A 22,478-nucleotide genomic window follows, 5' to 3' on the forward strand; every position below is an offset into this window, starting at 1 on the left:
CATAGAAGTGTTTTTCATTGAAGTTCATGCAACAAAAAAAACGTGTTTGGACACTTTGTAGCGTGTGGTGTGCAACGATTGGATGCCTGAATTGCCATATCGATTAACTCTACTTTAAAAAAAAAATCATTTCTGCTTTAATAGTACTTAATCAGTGCTTAGCGTGTGAATTTATATTAAAGTTTTGGTTTAGTACAGTACATTTCTGACCTTGTGATGGCAGAAAATGTAACACGAGGTCCTATTTACTCCTATGGATACATATAACACCATCTTCTCCATAACTATTCTCTACTTTTCGTTTTATGGAGTCGGTCGGTTGGCAAGTGAGGCATCCAATTACTGATATATCTGTTACCGTGAAATTACGTTAGTTAAACATCCACGATGTAGACCAATCTCATGAGAAATCTTTATGTATTGAACTTTTCCTTCAAGGAACATTCATGGCTTCTTTTTTTCAGCGGGATACCGCAGTTTAAAACCTGTTTACATGCGCGACCTTGAAAATTTCTTTTGTAGTTTACGATAAGCAAAACTTTGAAGGATACCTTCAACTTTTGTTAAGCTAAGATTTTGAATATTAACTATTCTAGCTTTAACAAGATCGAAAGAGAAATAGTGACTTTAAAATTCTTCTGATTGGTTAAGAGAGAAATGTATTGAAAGAAATAAGAAATATTTGAACTAGGACGATTCTTTGATTAAAACATTAATGCAAAAAGGTGGTTGAGTGGAAAGCAAGTTTCTTTTATCAGTTGTAGTAGTTTAAGCCGATTCCAGGGTTTCCTAATGCTTACATTTTGCTCATTGAGTATTTATTATTAAGCGACGACTTCCGGTTTGCAAAAATTAAAGTGATAAAATATATTGATTGACATTTAATAATTATAAATAGTTCAAGTGCATCACATAAAACAACCCTAATAAATTCAATCATATTTCTACGGAAAAGAATCATAAAAAGGTCTGTAGAATTTTGAACATCGTACCAGAAAATGCAAATCGTATGCATAAGTGAGTATATTTGTTGAAAAAGTAAAAACAAAAAATGCATCATACTTACTTTAACCACACTAAAATTAAATATGTGGCCAAAAATGTATGCTTACTTGGTTGGAAAAATGGTTTTATTTTTTTACGAACAAATAAATACATAAGCTCAATATACGGTTAAACGATAACTATTTTATGTGTACTGGAGAAATTTATTGATCATGTGTCCACCACTTTAACAGTCTTATAATACTGCTTAAATTATACACTCAATATATATATTTTTAGCAGAATGTATCTGCTAGAGACCTCTTAGAAAACTTGAACTCTCCGTTAGAAATTTTCTATTCATTTTGCAGTCAAGTTAAAGTTTCTTTACCTTTAATAAGTGTTAATTCTTTTCAGGCAGAAAGAATTGAAAGTATCGTGGTTGAAGACATAACTCCGAATCTCAGTGTTATCATCGAAGATACTGTTATGTTATTCTGGAAAATTTTCAAACTGGCAATGGATAAAGTTCCAAGTGGGTCCAGCGAAACTGAAGCAAAGAAAATCTTCATTTCTTATATGAAGCATTTAATGAAGCAGGTTTGAATAATTACAATAGAAACTAACCTACACAATGAAAATCCGACCGCAACTATATATGTTCGGCTAAAGGTCGCTTCTGAAGTTATTGTGTGTCCGGGACAATGACGACCCGACGTTGTCAAACTTGGTGATATTTCGGGATTTCTCGCCAAGTTTTGCACCAAAAATGTCACCCATTTGGCTACATCTTTAAAATTTCACACAATTCCTTAGAATCCATTAAGATATGACACCCTCACTATGTTTAGCCACTGCAAGAGACGTTAATATTAGATTACAATTTCAAAATTCCTAATTCAAATGAACCATAGAATAACACCCTGAATCCATTTTCATGGGTGGACCAGAAAAAAAAAATCGGCATTCTGCAGAGCAGTTAGCCTTAGTGTGGAAAATTTGTAACTCCCTAACACTAATTACTATTCAAATTTTCGTGATTCTGAGTTTGTGTCTTCTGATTTGGCAAGACACTTAAATTTTACAGACTTTTAGACGAAAATCAAATAAAGAGCATAATTGATGACGATTTTAAATTCCGCAGAGCTTTTACCCTTAGTGCGGGAATTTTATAAGTTCTCAACACAAATTATTGCGAAAAATTTCAAGCCTGTAAATTCACTATTTCTGCTCTAGCAAAAAGCCTGAATTTTGAGAATTTTATGGTGGAAAAAAAAAAAAACTCTTAAATACGAGTGACACATTTCAAAGTTGCTGCATACCTAATGCGCTTCAATACTTCGAATTTTTAATCGCATTAAAGGCTTTATCAAACCAGCACTTAAACCAGAACCGTCATTCAGCACGGCAATGGCTCCCCACACATCCTTAGACCCCCCATTTCCTTACAAAAAAGGAAATATTGTATTTGCAAAAACATTTTCACTCAAAAATCGACCTTAATTTCCATTTTACTCAACTCCGAATGAATATTGAGTTTTTTTTCGACTCGACCACACGTGGATACGTGCCTAAGAACGTATAGACACGCGACATATCCATAATGACGATTCCTGAGTTAATTACAACGAATTTTCTGTTTGTGCGTATGTACGTATGTGCGTATGTATGTCGCATAAATCAAGAACGGTAAGTCCTAGAAAGTGAAATTTGGTACGTAGGCTCCTAGTGGGGTCTAGTTGTGCACCTCCTCTTTTGTTTGCATTCGGGTGTTTCTAAAGGGGTCTTTTGCCCCTTTTTTTTGGGGGGGGGGAATCATTGTTAATTTCGATGTGAACTCAAGTGGTGTTATAATTTGGCGGACACTTGGTGATATATCGCCAGTATTTTGGTCGCCTAACTTTGTCGCCACCTTGGCGAATAATTTGGCGATTTTTCAAAAAAATCTGGTTTTAATTTGGCCACTAAAGGTGATATTTAGAGAGTAAACTATTGAAGCACATTAAAAATGCCAATATAGTCGGACCTCGATATAAGGTCATTCCTCGGGACTTCACGAAACTGACCTTATAAGCGGGTTGACCTTATAACCGATTCATATATATTCATTGATAAATAAACATTTAACTCATTAAATCACTTCAAAATTTAATACGTTCAAAACTATCAGTTAATTCGGTTATTATAGTTAAATTGAGTTGAACCAATTTAAATTTTTGGAATCAGTAACAAATTTTGAAATTATTTTTTAAAACTTTCATTTAGAGTAAGGTTGCATTCAAATATCCCCAAGCAAACAACTGATGTGCAACTTACCTTACTTAAAATTGTCATTAATACAGAGCTAATGTGTTTTTTCTTTAATTTAAACAAAATGGTTTCTAATTATTTTATGAAAATTTCTTCAGCTTCTCATGACTGGGAAAAGAGTGCAATATGTACACGCTGAGTGCCCGCATTACTGCTTCATATTTTAGTATCATTGTCTTAATGCTCACTTGCTACTGCATTCTGTGCACTACCTGCTACGTTAATAGGAAAAACGACTTTTCACTTTTTAAGGATCGTATATCGCGGTGAATTCGTGGAAGTGAATCTGTTAGGCACTGAAATTATTCAAAGTAATCTGACAAAAGTGACCTTATAAGCGATTAATGTATTATGACCTGACCATATATCCGATAATACATGACATAGAATTCCTATTCAGTGAGCCGGGACTTTAGAAAAGTGACCTTATATGCGGGGTGACCTTATAAGCGGGTGACCCTATATCGAGGTCTGACTGTAATGGGGTATTGGAGTAAAATGAAGTCATGTGATGCACACATCAGCTCGTTTTTTTTTTAATTGCTGAAAAAAAAACCTTTTCCAACTTTTCGGGGGGGGGGGGGCATTTTGGTGAAGGGCACACCGGGACACGTCCCTGGACTAGACTAATAGGTTGTCACAAGTATGAAGCTTGGTGCCCGGATAATTTTAAGGCATTTGAAAAGCCATTTATTGGTCAAAATGGGTCGGCAAGGTGATAAATAGGGAAAAATCGATGTCACGTCTTGTATCACTGATGCTTAAAGTTAGAAAAAAACAATCCAGTTCAATTCAAATGAACGTTTTACAATCTACGGTATGTAATACTTCAAAGGAAAATAGGACTGAGTAACTAAAAAGTAACCAAAGTAAATGAGGTAGAAAAATTGTAACAACTGGCAGAAATGAAGTCAAATTAAAGTGAATCGTACAAAATAATAGCTGAAAAATGCTTCATACGCCCATAAGTGTTGGAAAGAATCTATGGCTATCGTGTCCACGCCAACTACACTTGGATGGTTGCATAAACTGCAGTTGCAGTTGCGGACCTACGAAGTAAGACCAAAGATAAATATGAAGCAGAAACGTGCACGACTCTCCTGGAGCAAAGAGAAGCTCATATAGGGGCAACAAGGTTGAAAAATATACTCAGTAATGAATATCTTTTTAAAAATATCTATGAAACAAAAAGCTGAATGGGTTTTTCACTTAAAAAGTACAGCGTATGAGAAATCTTGTGTGAGACGTTTTCTCAACTTTCAAATATCTTCTATGGTGTGTGGGTGCATGAGGGTTGCTGGAATTGGGCGATTTTATGTATCTTAAAATATAACCATATGTGACTTTCGCTGTTTATCAATAATACTGCATGATACTTCATCTGAGTCACAGCAGTGACACATTCAGTGACGCATTTTATCCTTCAGCAAAGACTCTACTCTGTGTTAAAATCTCTAAATCAACTAGTAGATTTTAAACAGAAAGAGAGACTTCGGTATTAAAGTGGTCAAACAACTCTACCGATCTCAATACGATCAAGAATTTGTAGTACTGTCAAATTTAAAAGAAAGCGGTTCACGACCGAATGCTCGCTCGCCAACAAAATTGAAAGTTGCCACGTTGAGGAGGGTATGGAAACAGTGTTAGAAGCGTTTAATGTAAAATGTGGTAGAGTATCAAAGAAAGTATCAAAGCATTGTAAATCTAGCAAAATAATGGCGCATTCAAGTATTAATGTTGTTTCTTTTGAAAATGTTTTCCTCCTTTAATTTAAATATTCTAATTTTTTGACTCAATGTAAAGTCTCATTACTATAAACTGTTGTATTATTCTACCTAAGATTAGTTTTAATTAAGTATATTTGAAATGAAATGTACACATTAAGGCCTAAGAAAGGTAGCACGTTCATTTAAATACCTAATTTGCACTTATATTTGGTTAGAATATACTTTTTTCCAAAAAGTGAAAAGCATTCTATTAGTTTGAATTTGGGTTGTATTTATACTAGCATAACCACATAATAATCAAAGCTAGCTATAATTTTTTTTCTTATGTTTTAGTTACAAGCAACAATTGATGATCAAAACTACTTTATCGCTCCGTTCACTTGCTCCAAAGAGAAATGTCAGTGGAAAATGAATGTTGATGATATCTTGCCCGTTCTTGAAGAAGATGTTCACAAATTTTGGACTCCTAGTGTTGGGGTTTTCGAGGGTCCTGCTCTTTTTATGTACGGGACGGAGTCCATTTTTCAAGTGTAAGACCTTTTACACACCATAATCTTTTTATATTTTTTTCTGGCCTTGAAAAAACTGATATGTCGTTTGAAAGCATCGAAATGCTTCGGAATTTAAGGTGATGTTTCATAAAGTAATCCGCTGTTAAAGTTGCACTGCTACGTGACTTTTCACAACACTTTCCACATTATTTTTTTTTAACTCAAGATAATTTTTTTCAGCATTATTTTTCATGAAGCAATTATACTCAAAAAAAAAAAAAACACGTTATTTACTCTAAAAAATGTCATGAAACTTTAAAATTTTATTTCTACTTCTATTATTTTACTGCCAAACCATTATTTCAGCAAAAAATAAGATAATAGGGTGAGTCATAAGATGTGATATAAATTCATGCCCATGCCCAGGATCTTGTAAAGGGAGGAGTTTTAATGTCTTTTCCTCCTTACCAATATTGTTAGGAAAATATACCACTGTTTCAGATAATTCATTTCTGTTTAATGGTAAAATGAAAGGTATAGTAGGTTCAAAATTTCCCCAGAGCCTTTTGCTTAATGTCAGTTATATTACCAAAACTAGGATATTTTTTATTTATGCAAGGATTGTTATACCCCCCCCCCCCACACACACATACTCAGAATGTAAACTCTGGTAAAGCAAACTGCTCAGTCATTTTACAACAAAAAACTGAAAAATATGCAGGTATAGTGAAGCCTGTGTAAGTTGACCACTTGCGGTGCACTACTTTAGTCTACTTTAGTGGTCAACTTAAACAAATGGTAAACTTGCAGAGGTTGATTTATGTGATTCAGGACTATTTCTGTGCTTGAAAAAAGCGGTCAATTTAGACAAGTGCTCAATTTACGAGGAGGACTTTATGGGTTTTACTGTACTGCCCTTTACTTTCCAATGGCAGTATGACATGGAAAATGTTTCCCTTTTTTAAGGAAGTTCAGTGATAAAAGGAACGTATTGAAACGACATGTTTAAGAAGGAATACTTTCGCAAAACTACTACTGAAGTACATGCAATATACCGACAGCCCTGTTATCTTAGCCAATGACTACACTTTTGCACTTTTTATGAATTCATCAGTCTGGAATAGGGAATACGCGAGCTGGAGGCAGATGTCATATCATTAAAGTTGAGAGGGCCAACAAAGTGGTAGTCAAAGTAAATTTATTTCGCCGGCGAGAATCTGCAGACATGGTGCAGTTCAACTCATAATTTAAAGGCAAAGTTCAGATATTAAGCAGCAAGTTACCGCAATTATGTAGTTTTCTTTTCTTTTTTTTTTGGGCCTTAGCGCTGCCTTTTGGGCGGTAAGTTACTGCTTAATACTGAGAAAGTAACTCAACTCAGGGTCAATTACCTTTCCCTATTGCCCAAAAGAGAGAAAACCATTGTCAAGGTCATGCCTCACTTTATCAGAGTCACACTACGCAAGTATTTTAACATGCATGCTCAACAAGAGCTTGTTTATTTTTTTAGCGCTGACCATGAACAAGATATCAGAAACCTGTTTCCAAAAGCAAAATTGGTTGCCTTCGAAGGAGCTGACCATTTATTACATGGGATCTACCAAGACTTCGAGAACGAAATACTGAAACTAATAAAAGATTTCTAACTGTGGTCCTGTGTTCTTTCTTTAGAAAAACGTTTTAGTTATTAGCTATAAATGAGTCCATAAATTAAACTAATTTAACTCATACGTGTAGTTTATCGAGAAATAAAAATACTGTTCCTCCTGATAAAAATCGTCAAAAAAACATATCCACAGATACAGTGGTAGTTAAAATTATAAGGACAAAAGAAAAATCTCCAGATCTTGGCTGCAGTTGGTTGGAAAGTTATGTAAATTTCATGCTTAGAAACTAATGGTAAAATATACTTTGTTTAGTACTTTTACTGGAAATGCATAGAAATTTCATACAATGAAGTTTGAATTTATACATCCTTGTCATTTGGTCAAAATTATAAGGACAATTAGATTTATGTGTTCTAAAAAGCAAAATTTGCATTTTTTTTTTGTTCTGCACACTGCACTACATAACAATATAAATGCTCAGTAAACGATATGGGACGTCACATTCTATTTTTAGTCATACTGTTAGGTACTAAACTGAAAGAACTTGAGAAAACGAAAGTGGTTGCTTGAATAACTTCACGACTTACTGTACGTAAAATAGCAACAAATCTGAATAGATAAAGATCGGTCATTTAGAGCTTTTTCAAAAATCCCCGTAAAATAAGGACCACAAAGACGAACAGGTAGGAAATTTTGTTTCCGTGTATTGTGAAACACGATGATGAGACGAGTTTGCTCCAAAAAGCAAACATCAAGACAGATGGGAATTCTAGTCACAATGCAGTTCTCGAACTGTTCAACATGTTTTACAAAAAAAAAAAAAAGAAAAAGTTTTATGGCTTGCGTTCGACGAGCTCAACCGGTAGCTACCGATTAACCGATCACGTGACAGGTAATGATCACGTGCTTCATCAACAGCTTAAAATGGTAACCAGTGCGGGTAACCGAACGCTGCGGTTAGTAACCGATTACTCATTGGTCGACCGGTAAGGTTTGTCGAACGCAACCATGGTGTGAAACTAATGTCACGACCAACTTTAAAAAATTCATAAGAGATCAAGGGTTGAGCGTTGCCAAACATGCTTGGTTATGGGTTAAAAGTGGGACAATGTAATCTTTTCATGTGCGAAAAAGTTTAATTAGGATGGACTAGATGGTTTTTGCTACTTCTGTTACGATCTCTGTGAAGGAAAAAAAATATCAACGCGTACATTTGGAGGCTGCGCACTAATGGTCTGTGGAAGTTTCGCTACGGACGGAAACTCTACCAATGTTTTTTGTGCATGGCAGAATGAATTCTGTGAGTGATGTTTATGTACTGAGCAGTATTTTTTAAAACCAAAAACACCGTTAATTACTATTTTAAACAATTGAGGCAGTGAGAAGCAAAGGGATGTAAGTGGCAGTATTAAAAATTTGGAGATAACCAGCACAAATGGTAGGTGAACCTCTCCTCTGTCTTGGGGCAAGAGATAGTAATATTAGTAGTCCTAGTAGGTGCTGCTGTACAGCACGATTTGAGAAAAAAATCAATGAAAGCCTACCTAAGAAGTTATCTTTATACGCGTTTTACTCAAAACTTGAAAATGTCCACTTACATCCCTCTGCTTCTCACTGCCTCAATTTGTTCCAGCAGGGTGGTGCCTAATTTCACGTTTCTTTAAACTCAAAATTAATGTTTGCTGCTTATTCCGTGAAATTTCTGTTTTGGTCCCCACAAAGGGCTCGATCTAAGTTTAATGGTAACTTTGTGACCCGAAGTATGAAAAAATGACATTCAATGTCGAAACGATTAAGAACTTATTTTCGCCATCAAAAAAAGAGAGGTTAAAATTTTTCAAGAACGTTCTTCAACTTTCATGACATTAAGACTGATAAAAAATAATTGAAAAAAAAAGAGGGGAAATTATTGATTACTAGGGTTTTTCAAGGCAAAATGCTCGTTGTCTTTATAATTTTGTCCAGTTTTGACAGTGACATTTTTCTATTAATCACGGTAAAGCGTATATATTTTCAAATATTCTGCTTTCCATGACGATTCAAGCAAAGAAAGGCACTTTGTGTTTTAGTTTCACTGAATTATTTCAAAAGCAACTTTTTTTCTGTGCAATTTTCTGCTGTCCTTATAATTCTGACTACCACTATAGGAAAAGAACTGTGCCAGGAAAGTATGCTAAAACCTAATCGGGTAAAAAAAATACCATTCTCAATAACACAAGAGGTCTAAAACCTAAAAACAACAAACCACACAAATTAATGAACATTTTTCAAAATCTCATTAACAGTTTCCCATTTTTTTTATTGGTTCTTTGTTTTCAAAGCTTTAAGCTATGCTTACTGAATAAAGAAAAACTGTCCGAAACATTCTGACCACGTTTACCGAAAAAGTTGGGAAATGGCCAGTTACAAGTTAAGAATATTTTATTTCAATGAGTGTAGAAGGGGAAATTGGAAAATAGCGAGGGGATTTTCACGAGCGCTTAATTATTCACTTCGATGTCTCCCTGCTTTGAATGCCGCTAACTGGTATTCTTGAAAGTAAAACATGCTTCTGTTTCCACCTATGAATCGAATCTATACAATTCATTGGTGATTGAAAGGTAGTATAATTATTAAATATTGCATAAAATGTTGGTTAGTGTTCTTCAAATTATTTTCATCTGTCTCCAACTTCTAAAGAAACAAAATTCTCTCAGAAAGTGATTGGAGACATACGAAAATTCGGAAAAATTACCCAGTGGAGACTGGGATGCGACTTATAATGCACTTAATTATTATTTTTATTATATATATATATATATATATATATATATATATATATATATATATATATATATATATATATATATATATATATATATATATATATATATATATATATGTTTTTTTTTAATTTCTTACCCTTTAATTGCTTTCTTTTGATGAAAATGCACATAAAAGTCTCATAGAATTTGATCAAATTTTAGGGTTGCTACCAGTGATTAAAACTACGTTCATTGTGAAAAAAAATGGTGCAAAAATAAACTCCCTATTATCTATTGTTATGTTTTTAATCAAGATGAAATTTGTTTGTTTAGGTAAGAAACATAACACAAATACCTATCTCTTATACATACTTATACATACCATAAAATTATAAGCACATAATGATTATGGGTATAAAATACAACAACGGTCGGCAACTTAGATAGACGAAGTTGTACTTGAAAATAGTTGTTTTATCTTGCTAAAAGATTGTTTTGTAAACCAATAAAAGAATATTTTCAGACACAAGTATAATGTTTGCTTTGAAATTGATAAAATAGTGTCTAAAAAAGTTCCAGTGACTAAAAAACTTCGTAAAATTTTCAAATAACTTTTGATTTAGACGTTAAACTGAAATTTGTTCCAGAAATCAATATTCAATAACTCTACTAAAATAAAAAGCGAAACTCAAAATATTGCCACGATCGACTCAAAATGAGCTCGAGATCGACCGGTCGATCGCGATCGATAGGTTGCCTGCCGCTGTATAACAGTGCCAAATATAAATGCCATGTATACAGGGTGAGTTTGATCGAATCTGCCGTACGAAAGGGGGAGATAGAAGAGCCCAAGCGGAGCGTAGAACCACCCATTATCGTGTCCAATCCTTAAACTTAACCGAGTTATGGTAGATATAAGGCAAATGAGTAAGGAAAAACAAAGTTCTGGAGAACGACCGATTTCTGAGAATACTGTTGGACCTATACACAAAAATGTACATCTTTGGAAAGAGCAGACTAAATACTGCAAAATGATCCTTTTTTCATCAAGATGTCAAATATAAAGGCCAAATAAAGATGCCGCTGTACAGCGAGCTACAAGTTTTGAAACATTGGTCACACTCGGAATTGAAATGGTGCCAAAGTTTTCAATCGACATTTTCAAAAACAACCATATGAGCTGCAGTCGGTAAAATCAACCAAAAACTGACCCATTTCAATAGCTTTCAGATGATGCAACAACAAATCAGGTTGTGCTTCAAGTTCAGCAGAAATTCATGCTTTTGTTTGAAACGGTGTAAAAATCTGCATTCGTTGAAAAAGGAAAACTAGCGAAAAGTCACACATTTCAGTTTTAAATTTTCTGTTACGTAAGCATGTTGCTTTCTTTGTTTAACAAAATTATATTTTTATACCAAAATAATAATTTTAACACTTTATTAAGTGAAAAAACGCAAGAGATAACAATAAGTAGAAATGAAAGAAGTATTACTTTCCGTGCTTTTCACAAAGGAAAAATCAATAATAAAAAAGTTACACTAACATGAATGCGTACATTTAATCAACGTTCAAAATTTACCACAACTGCTGAAATTGGAATATGCGCTTCCTAAATTGCACCGTAACACTAAATGATATAATAACTTGCATTTGAACTGTGCAATCTTTTTACAGGATTTGCAATAGAATTTCTTTTGCTTTGGGCTAACTTGGCGCAGTGTTGATGAACCCACGGATGGCATTTCATCCACTAAATCATGTTTTGCACCATGGCAACTATTGTATTGTGCGTTCATGAGGAGAAGAGACTTCGGAACGCCTTCCCGAAAGCAAAGCTAAGTTTAGCGCGGGGGTGATCGCTACCGCTTTCAGTTGAGACAACCCTAAATTTGGCGGGCATTTAAATTTGTAAAAATGTCTTTGTGTTCTTTCCTTTCGTTTCTAGCTTCGCGTAATTGTCGTCTACGGGGAATCTATACTTTTTAAACTGAAAATTTCAGAACAAAAATATTGTATTTACAAAAAAAGTAAGGTATTTTGTTTTCCGAATGAAAAACATTTCTATTAAGGATAGGCTTTCTGAGTTTTGAACGATATCCTTTTAAACACTAACGTCCTATATTCGAAATTGCAAGTGCGCTGATGAAAAAAAAAAGGGGGGGGGGACAGGAAAACTTCATTGCCACACAGACTGTGGCATTGAAATGCTTAAGCGTTGCGTTCGTTTTGAAGACTTAATATCTCTCTCCATCTCCCTCTCCCTTTTCTTGAGGGGGGGGGGGTGACTCAGTAGCTCTTACGGGTTGGGTCTTTTTGATGCATCTGTATGGATTGTACAAAATTTCAGATCATATAGAGCGGATATACAGTCAGTAGATCTACAGTAGCAGTTATTCTTGAAAAGTGATGAAAACATTATTCGAACAAAAGTTGCCCCCCCCCCTCTCCCCCCCCCCAAAAAAAAACTTGGTTGAACTGGGCAATTGTTCCAGAAAGGATTTACATATGTGAGAAATAAAAGTAAATGAGAAAACAATAAAAAATCAATCTGAAATATTTAAAGCAATTGACTATTAAAATCAAGGCTATTTCTCTAAGTATTGCATGAATATTAATGTTTAGAAATATGTAATAATTTGCGATGCGTTATAAAAAGTGTCTTTGGTTTGAATACTGTTTTAAAATTATAGGTTCATCGGTTGGGCCGGTTTAAGAGATGACGACTACCTCCAGGGCGAGTATTTTCAAGGCGGGGGGGGAGGTAACCAATTTCGTTTCTGGGGGGGCATAAACGAAGTTAGTTATAACACTTCAGTACACAGTAGCCTAACGTAAACACGGATTGTCCATAAAGGACGTTACACTTCACCTTAGCCTCTCCCCTCGTCACATCTCACGCAATGTTCGATGAACATATTGCTATAACGAACGATTTATTTGGACCAAAATATGTGAAGTCATATTTCTTATAATCCCCTCCTTCCCCCTTGAGACTAACTGTCCGAAGTTCATGAACCCCGAACCCTCTCTCCCTACCCCTTTCAAGCGTGACATCATTTGTGAACGACTCCTTAGGTTTGCTCTAAGTCACCAAAATCGCAGTAACAATTGTTTTAAGGGAAAAGACCGGCTCCCCCCCCCCCCTCCGGCAAGGAAAGTGACTCAATTCAAAATCTGGGAAAACCGTACCGGCTATTGATTTAAAATCTAAATTTAGTGCTTTTTCTCGACACAAAAACCGCAAAGAGCTCACCTAAATGGTGCGGGGGGGGGGGGCGTAGAAACGATTTCATCAATAATGACACATCATTAAAATTTCATAATTTGGAAGAATATTTTTCGAGCTTAAAGTATGCATTATGTATCTATACTTCAAAAACTAATTAATAAACATCACATAATAAGTTGACTGCGCATATTGTAATGTTTGAGACTAAATCACTTAAAATTACTATTGCGTCAAACCTTAATTTTCTCCATCGCTGTTTTTTTTTTCTTGTGGTTGAGTCAGTTTCCTTGCCAGTGTGGGATATGTTGAACAACTGAATAGGTTGACTATAGCAACGTTTCTTGATAAAAATAATGCATTTTACATTCAGAGCCAAGGACGGATCCAGAAACTATTCAAGGAGGGGGCGATTGATTTCACAACCTTACCCTTTTATAAATTCGCAAACCTCCGCCCCCCCCCCCCTTTCCAAACACCATGAAAGATCGTCTCATTTCAATTATTTTGGGAAGGGGAGGGACTTCCTTTTCTACAAAATTGCGGAGGAGTGTACCAAACCCCATCCCTTACCTTAACGCCATCAAAGGTGTCCCATTAAAGTTCCTCTTTTTTTTTGGGGGGGGGGACTTCAATTTTCCAAACTTTCCTGAGAAGAGCCCTTGAACCCTATAACCCTATTTAATATCATCTAAAATCTTCTAAAATTGAGTTTTTGGAACTTTGAAATACTTCCTATACAAAGTTCAGATCTCTATCAGTAATTCGTTAAAAATAAGATATGTGCTACACTTTCATTTTCCAGACAGCAAGAGCTTCGTCAAACTATTGAAGATAGGCTAAAACAATTTTCAACTTCAGTATCAAAGACATGCCGTGGAAGAGTTCTGCATCTCGACTCAAGGAAGGGGCGGTCGCCCCATCGCCCCTCCCTTGTGTCCGTCCTTGTTCGGATCTGTATAAGAATACGGGCAACAAACTTTTGCCTATTTTATGATCCCCACACGTAACGCTGTTCCGTAAAAGTACTGGAAGAACTGAATTACTTTTAGAGTAATCGAAAAAACTTGAATAAAAAAAAGCATGTATATTTTTTCGTATTTACAAAAACAAATAGGTTAAAACAGTAACATAAAACGTTGTTTCAGGCACTTATTCAATTATTCTGTAGATAACCATATTGGCATGTGAAAAGTTTTAATTTTTGTTTTGTTCCTTTTTTCATTTCTGAAGAATAAAAGCCATATTGGAAAAATAAATAGTACTAAAGTATTGAAATGTGTCACACAGAGTGCAACTTACCTACTGAGGCTTCCAAAATTGCTCGTAGGCTTTAAATGTATATGGTTAAAAATGAAGTGCCTAGGAATCGAAATAGTAGTTCAATACTTTTTCATACTGTCTCTACATGATTAGATCAATTCAACATTTTTTTTTACAAAATATTGACTGTTTGAAATGGGCCAAAAGTGAGGTGACACAGAAATATTTTCTGAAAAATTCGAAATTAAAGTTATCGTCTGTCGTTTTCTTTCTTTCTTTTTTTGTTATTTTTTCAATGCGGTGATAGTTAAAAAATCTTTTGGCGTTAATTTTTGCTTGTTCACTTTACAAATCTACGTATTATTTTAAAAATGACTCGTATTCGCAAAGTAACAACAAACACAATTCGAAAACGCATTAATTCTTCATTACATTCGAAGTGAAACAGTTCGAAATATTGCAAAAGTAGTTCATTTATCCCTAAGCACTGTGTAATATTTAATAAACGCTTTAAAGAAGAAAATCGGATCGAAAATAAGGTGAGAAATGGTTGACCAGCGAAGTTAACCATATGCGATTAGAGATTTATAATTAGAATACCTATGAAAAACCCACGTTTGAGAGCTGTGAAAGTTTCAGCAGAATAGAAGGAAAAATTTTCCTTCCAATTTCACCTGCAACTGTTCACCGTGTTTTCAGAAAATGTTTACTTAGCGTGAAAGACAGAAAGTTTAGGATTTCCTTCGCAAAATCAATGATAAATTAACTCAAAACGTATAGAAATACACTGCAAATCTGAAAATATTTTTAAGTCGAACAACTGTCTTAGTAGCACACCTTTTTTTCGGGAAAGAAGGTGGGAGGTAATTTTTTAGAAAATTATGGAACACTCGTCTTCTTATAGCGCGATAACGATGGCCAATTGCAACCTTTCTCAGTGTTGGTCTGAAGCCTCATCCCCAAAAGACGCATATAGAATCTTCCGATACCACGTGTTGGGGGCGTGGCCAAGTCTCAACTTGTGAAAAACGGACAATAATAACTGTTGTTTTGTGCTCCTTCTTTTGCGGCTTTTTCTGTTCTGTGTCCTTTTTCTGTGACGCTGACGTTTTAACGTTTGCCGAAGTAGGTTTAATTCTTCTGCCTTCCTTTTTTTATGCAAAGGTAATATGTGTGCTACCTTAACAAAATCATCAATAGAACCGACGATCATAACTTGATGAGAACTAACCACCGACTCTTCGGAACTTGTATTAATTTTTTCCGTACATTGTTCTTGTGCATCTTGAACAGTTGACACCGAGCATGTAGCATGTTTACTTTGGTTATCTCATCTGGACTACAAACATCTGACTCGGTTGCTGCAAAGTCGCTGTCATTAAACACAACTGTACTAATAGGTCAAACCCTAATTCTAGAGAATTCATTCACAGAATATTGGCCACGCTTGCAATTTGTCCATAAAAGTCACCTAACAGTTCTCTTATTTTATATTGGATGATGGACTTCACTGGATGTTCTCGCATCTTCGTATAACAGGTTTGATAGAAATATGTGGACAGACGCTTGGAAAAGGCAATGTCCAAGGGCTGTAAACGATGCTTAGTGTGTGCTGGAAGAGGAAGCATTATCACACCGTTATCGTGAGCTAAGTTTATAGCGTAGCCCCATATCATCATTCCTACAAACAGCTAAGGCTCTTTCCAATATTTTTCCCGCCTAAGAACAACATTTCCCCTTTTAGACATCTTCTAATACCAAGAATGATAGAAATCAACGTAGCTTGTAATTAATAAAGAAACCAGCTAAAAAAAAAAGGTTAACGAGCACAAATTTCAGTCAAATTTTTAAAAAATGTAAGGAGTTTTATCTAACAAAACTGAAATTGAAGCTTCTGGTTAAAAAGAAAAGAAGGAAAGAAATGATTTTGATGAGGTTGACGCTTCTAAGCAACTTACTTAATAAAAACCAATGTGAATGCTTTATTAACCCTTATTTATATTTAAAGTAATCCTAAATGCACATTAAATGCCAGCACTAAATTATTTTCTATAAAAAATAAAAAGTTTGTTTGAATTTCATGTTCTTAAATTAGACTACCAGTCCTTGTAATTAATAAAATAACCAGTCAACAAGTAACGTGAACAAGCACAAAGTTCGGTCAAATTGAAAAACTATATTTAAAAAAACTGAAATTGAAACTTATTGAATAATGCCTAGTTTTATGGGAGGCAGCTTCTAGAAAGTGTGCTTGCAAGAAACAAAAAGTCAAAATGAATTTCTTTAATTAACGTCCGATATAGCAAAATGTTTTCGGTCCAATAAAGGAAAACACGCCCTTTTCTATTCTTTTATTTATACTATACCTTGTCAACAAGTTTCCCAATCGTGCATGTAAATACACTTCTGTAATTCTCATTAAATACTGTTTACAATACTATAAAAGCAATTTTCTCAGTTCACAAATTTTAATATTATTCTACTAGATACAAGTTCTCAAAATAAGATCGATCACGTTTTCAGCAAAAATCACATAGTAACTCAAGATATGCTTAGCGAAATGTGACGAAATTTCATCTTCAAAAGTTTCAGACACAAATCTTTGTATTTCCACCGGTAGAGTGTAGCACAGAACTCTACGCTACATTTTAAGCCCCCGGTCCAGTTTAAGCAGTGGTCCAATATAGGCGGTTTTCCCCTACAACTACGAGATTCATTTTATTGTTTGTTTTTTTTTTGGAAAAATTTCAAATCGATTGGTACTTCGTTCGACTTTCGACTCACAGCGATTCTCGAGAACACCAAACTTAAGACAGACAAACAGACGAGCCCAGATTTTAATAGTTGTATTGATAATAATAATAATAATAATAATAATAATAATAATAGCACTTGCAACTCTACTTCTGTTGCAACGTTGCAGCATTTCCAAACTAAAAATAAATCAATATTCCACATTATAATTAATAGCTAATATTATAACCAGAAATGTATCAATGTTTTAGATCAATTTCAGCAAATACTTGATATGCGATACTAAGAAGTGATAAGTAATGGAGGTGGTGCATCCAAACAGTTTTTAATGTACATTAATGCTGTATTATAAGCTCACTTTTATTGATTTTTAATCTCAATTATGCACTCAACAACGTCAAAACACGTCGCACCTAGAAGGAGTTGTCAGAACGAAAAGGAAATTTGACATACGCAAAGATACCATTGATACAAGAAAGTGGTTACAAAATGAAAGCAAAATGATTATTTATTACTTCAAAACTTCCAGATGAATGGAGGTTTTAGCACCCTGTTAACTGGTGAGCCATCTCTAGCGTGAACGCATGAAGCTGTACAGGAAAGTACTGCGGCATGATCATATCACATAAAGTTCGAACCAGTTACTATAAACGCACCACTGGTTCAAGTAAACCCGTTTACTGTCCAATGAATAGTCCCAAGATTTCCCAGATGTGCTAGATCTGTGACAAATCAAGTGATCGAGTTGGCAAGAAAAAGTAATAATGCAGAAGAGGGAGTCTTCTGATACCTTTGTAGTATATCACCGAGCATTGTCCTGTTGAAAAATGAGAAAACACATTTGAAAGATGTATGGCATACACGTACCGTTCAGCTGTCTTAGTGTTGCTGTGTGATAGGAACAAGGGATCCTCGGGGTGATGTCTTGGTGTTGCTTTCCCGAGGAATTCCCATACGGTAAGTCACTACGTGACAGGCACAGGGGAACCTCGGGGGCTATGTCTTGGTGTTGCGGATTAATATTAGAGATGACCGAGAATAATAGGGGAAGGTTGCCGTCAATGAACCGGTTCCATGACTAAGACCGCGAAGATATTTTCCGTACCAGCGTTTGTGCAGCCTCGTAATTAGTTTTAGTACCTTCCTTTGTCTGAAAACAGTCTACTGCAGAGTCGTCAAATAGCAAAATTATTTAATCATATTGTTAATTGGTCAGAAAAGGTTTCTACCATTATCTCAATAATTATTGAGATTTTCATTTAGTTATAACATACTTTGAATATCACTGATCATCTAAATGTGAACATTGACTTAAAAGAGTGCCTTTTCAAGTACAATTCCCCATGCTTTATGTTTCATCATGATTCGTCACAGCAGTAACACCTATAAGAATATTCAAAACGACGCAGTTGTTATCATTGGACCACTGGGTGTTTTCATGAATGGACCACCTGACAAAGTGTTTCATTCATGGAAAATCTCCAATATTGATGTACCTTCAACTCAATTACCTTTGAAAATTGCTCCATTGTTTTAAAATAAATAGGACAATGAGAAAAATAAACTCCGTAATTCATGAAAACTCGTATACTTTATTATGATTTCAAGAGGTTTTTTTTTTTTTTTTTTATAAACTTGAATAAAAAATTTAAAACATTTGTTTAGTTTCAGTTTTTGATAGTCCACTCGAAACGCGTTTGGGTTTAAATTTGAGTCGAATTTTGGGCCTCTATGGTATTATGAATCACCGCTTAATCAGCGTACCGTTAGATAGATTTCCAAAAGATTCCGACCTCAGAAAGAGGGTGTAAATTGAGTTTCAAGATTCCGTAAATACACTAGATAACATCTGGAATCAATTAGGTTTTGTTATCATTGTTGTGGTAACTGAAACCGGTGGTTAGTATAAGTGCCTCAGTTGCCAAATCGATTAACTCCATTAAAAAAATCCTCATTTCTGCTTTAATATTGCTTCATCATTGCTCACCATGTGAATTTATAATTAAATTTTGGCAGTACATTTCTGACCATGTGATGGCAGAAAATGTAACACGAGGGCTTATTCACTCCTATGATGGATAACACCATCTTCTTCTTAACTTTTTTTTTTTTGTTTTGTTTTGTTTTATGGAGTTAATCGATTAGGCAAGTGACGCATCCATATGGCCAGTGGACAAGTGAGAGCATTTAACGTGCTACAGTAGCTTACAGAAATGGTGGTATGAACCTTAACGAAGTCTGCCGACAATCTAGAGTCCTGAAAGAAACTTTAAACAGTCGCATGAAAGATAAAATTCGGTTTGTTATTGCTTTAATCACTTATTAAAAATTTAGGGGATAAGCCCTCCGAAATAGGAATATAATTAGTGAATTATATTTCGAAACTACGGAAGTTTTGGAATTATTTCCGAAAAATTGGGGGAATTGGCCTTTCAAGAAGCTGAGAAAAAGAACTTGTCCCACAGATTTAATTAAGACAAAAAGACTGTTAATAGTATAGTCTCTGGTGGTTTGAGACTTAAGCTTTTGGTTTCAGTAATAAAATGGTCATGTTCTAAATCCAACGAGACCAGCTTAAACCTGAGACATTCCTAATCCAGTGGAGATTGGGTAAAAGACACACAGACAAATGCGTGTTTACCTTTCAAAAAGTTATATAAGAAATAGCAACGTCAAATAGCACACTTTGCAGATTACTGCAGATACATGTTTCGGCGTTACAATGAACGTCCTTTCCGATAAGAAATGAGCTTATGGATGAAAAACAGCCGGGAAAAGGTTGGATGTCTTTTCATTCAAAAGCTCATTTTTTCTGCATTGAAAAAGGCGTCCATTGTAACGCCGAAACACGTGTCAGCAGTAATCCGCAATTCAGTCTGTTTGACGTGGTTATTTATTTATATATATTTTTTTACAGACAAATTATGTTTTGGAATTGTTTTTAATTATTTTGGAAAATGGAACTAATTTTAACTTACGCTACTTTAAGTTCACTTATTTTATTACTTTATTTTAATGATTATTCTAAGACTTAAGGTTAATTTTAGTTATTATAAATTTATTAGTATATTTTACTTATTTTGTGGAGAAGTTTTAAGCGGTCTTGATTTTTCATTTGTTTACAAAATAACATATTTAAAATTGTATCCGTATTTTAAATTAATTCTGATGCAAACATTTTACCTTACCCCAAGTTTGAAAGAGGCCCCAATGTCAAAGAAATAAATGGAAGAATACAAGTAGACCACAAAAAACGTTTTGAGAGAGAAGCCCCACACTTTTTGTATAGGGCCTTGAAAATGAAAGCCATATGTATTGAAATTAAATTAGAAACAGCAAAAAAAAACATAATTTTTCATTACCAAATTGTATACAATATTTCATGAACATTACAAAAGACCAGACTTTTGTTTAAAATATGTTTTGATACTTGGTCTATTAGTGCAACTTTTTTGGCACAGATTGATTTGATCAAGAAGAAAAAATGTGAACTTTAAATTGAAAAATTCTTAGTAATTCACAACGTCTTTCTTTCTTTCTTTTTTTTTTGTTTTGTTTGTTTGTTTGTTTAGAAAAATTATTTTGTTTAGATTCAGTTTTTGATAGCCCACTCCAAACGCATTTGGGTTTAAATTTGAGTCGAATTTTGGGCCTCTATGGCATTATGAATCACAGCTTAATCAGCGTACCCTATCTCCCTACTTTTTCTTAGAATTCTTAGTGTTGTAACCCCTACGCCAATTCCAAGAATCTCCAACTTGGCGACCATAGCTCTGAATGTCAGTTTTTTTGAAGCACCAGTTTTCATTCTATTTACACTTGTTTTCCTTGCCATACGTAAAAACCAGTCGTCGAGTGTCCAATCCTGACCAGTATTCTATTATCTTTGTTATTACCATTGGCTAGGACTTTTTCGAAAGTCTTTTTCCTTTTTAATTTTGTAAAAATCTTCACAAGCTCATAAGATATTAATTTTACAGGTCAATGTTACAAATCTGTGCATCAGAGCCAGACTAACCTAAGTCACAAAATCGCTACTTTACAGGAGATAGGGAAAACATTTGTCTGGCGCATGCAAAGGAAAGGACGCGCGCTCTTTTAAAATAAGTAAATAACTACAAAAGATTTTTTTCTTTTCTTTTTTTAGAATTCCGTTTGCATGGCTCCATGTGGACTAGGATTCTTCATATAATGCAGTAACAAACAGAAAATCACAATTTTCGTACTTGCGTCAATTTGGCTCTGAGGTTCAGAAATGAAAAAGTTATTATTTTAAGTAATCCTTCACAGTTTAAATATTTCGGTTCTCGGACTTTTTTGGTCATATGTAATCAAATTTATCTTTTTCCGGGACGTAGAGTAAACTAGGCGGGACGCCGGGATTTTGTCTGAAATCCAAGACTGTTTCGGTTAAACAGGGACGTCTGTAAGCCTACTTTAAAGTAATAGAGTTGCAAAGCGACTTACTTATTCGTCGGTGGTGGTCTTTTACAGGCTTTGGTCACCAAAAAGGTCGTTCTTATGACAAAATAAAATTCTGCCTACAAAAATTCCCATTCGGTAGAAAGCAAAGCAGTATCCAAGAAAAAAGTAAATTACCTACACAAGTTATGCGACGTAAAGAATTTGCTTGGAGTGCGCTCGACAGTTCTGTGGTTTTATCTTCAGTTTGTAATCCTTTCGCGAGAATGCGTCGGGAAGTTGCACTTCGTACTTAAAAATAAGTAAAAACCATTACCTAGCTTCAGCTTCAATCTCATGACGATAAATTAGCAAAAAAATACAATACTTTAAAATTATCTTTTAGTGAATTCATGCGAGGAACAGATATTTTACTAATGGCCTTGGTGAGTGTTACTTCGCGCATTACGTCAGCACTTCCTCTTACTTTTCTGGAGTTTCTCGTTAAAAGGAAAGGTATTTGATAAGAGCTTAAAACTGCTGATGGCGGTAGGATTCTGAGTACACAAAAAAGCTTTTCGTTATAAACAAAAAGCTTTCCGAGATTTTTTACAGTGTAGCAAATATAGGAAAAAAGCAGCGAAGCGTTTTGTGCAATTAATATACATGTGAAAGACAGTTGAGTTTTGGGAAAATATTTTGGGGAAATTTTTAAGCGTAAACAAACATTTAAATGTCAAATTGAACTTTTCTTGGGGGGGGGGGGGGTTGAACCCTAAGACCTCCCCTCTTGTATACGACCCTGGTTTAGCCCCAGGATGGCGGACATGCCGCTACTTTTAAGCTACGATCCAGGGCTTTAAGTACAGCCATGGAGCAATCTTGAGCTGAACAAGACTTTTAGTCTCTTACATTAGTTTCACAGGATTAGCAGTAACTTTAACAACTTTACGTGACATTTGCCGGATTGA

The 22,478-nt window shown here is 34.8% G+C and overlaps 1 protein-coding gene across 1 annotated transcript in view; it reads left to right on the top strand.

Moving 5' to 3' along the window:
- LOC129230058 (protein ABHD11-like) overlaps positions 1 to 7,158 on the top strand; it is a 33,544-nt gene extending 26,386 nt beyond the window's left edge. Inside the window, exons 5-7 of the mRNA XM_054864447.1 lie at positions 1,402 to 1,584; positions 5,355 to 5,551; positions 7,023 to 7,158. Of these exons, the coding sequence (XP_054720422.1) occupies positions 1,402 to 1,584; positions 5,355 to 5,551; positions 7,023 to 7,158 (516 nt within the window). The remainder of the gene's footprint in view (positions 1 to 1,401; positions 1,585 to 5,354; positions 5,552 to 7,022) is intronic.
- Positions 7,159 to 22,478: the final 15,320 nt, after the last annotated feature.

This window comes from Uloborus diversus, chromosome 1 (genome assembly GCF_026930045.1).
Source record: "Uloborus diversus isolate 005 chromosome 1, Udiv.v.3.1, whole genome shotgun sequence".
Lineage (NCBI taxonomy): Eukaryota > Metazoa > Arthropoda > Arachnida > Araneae > Uloboridae > Uloborus > Uloborus diversus.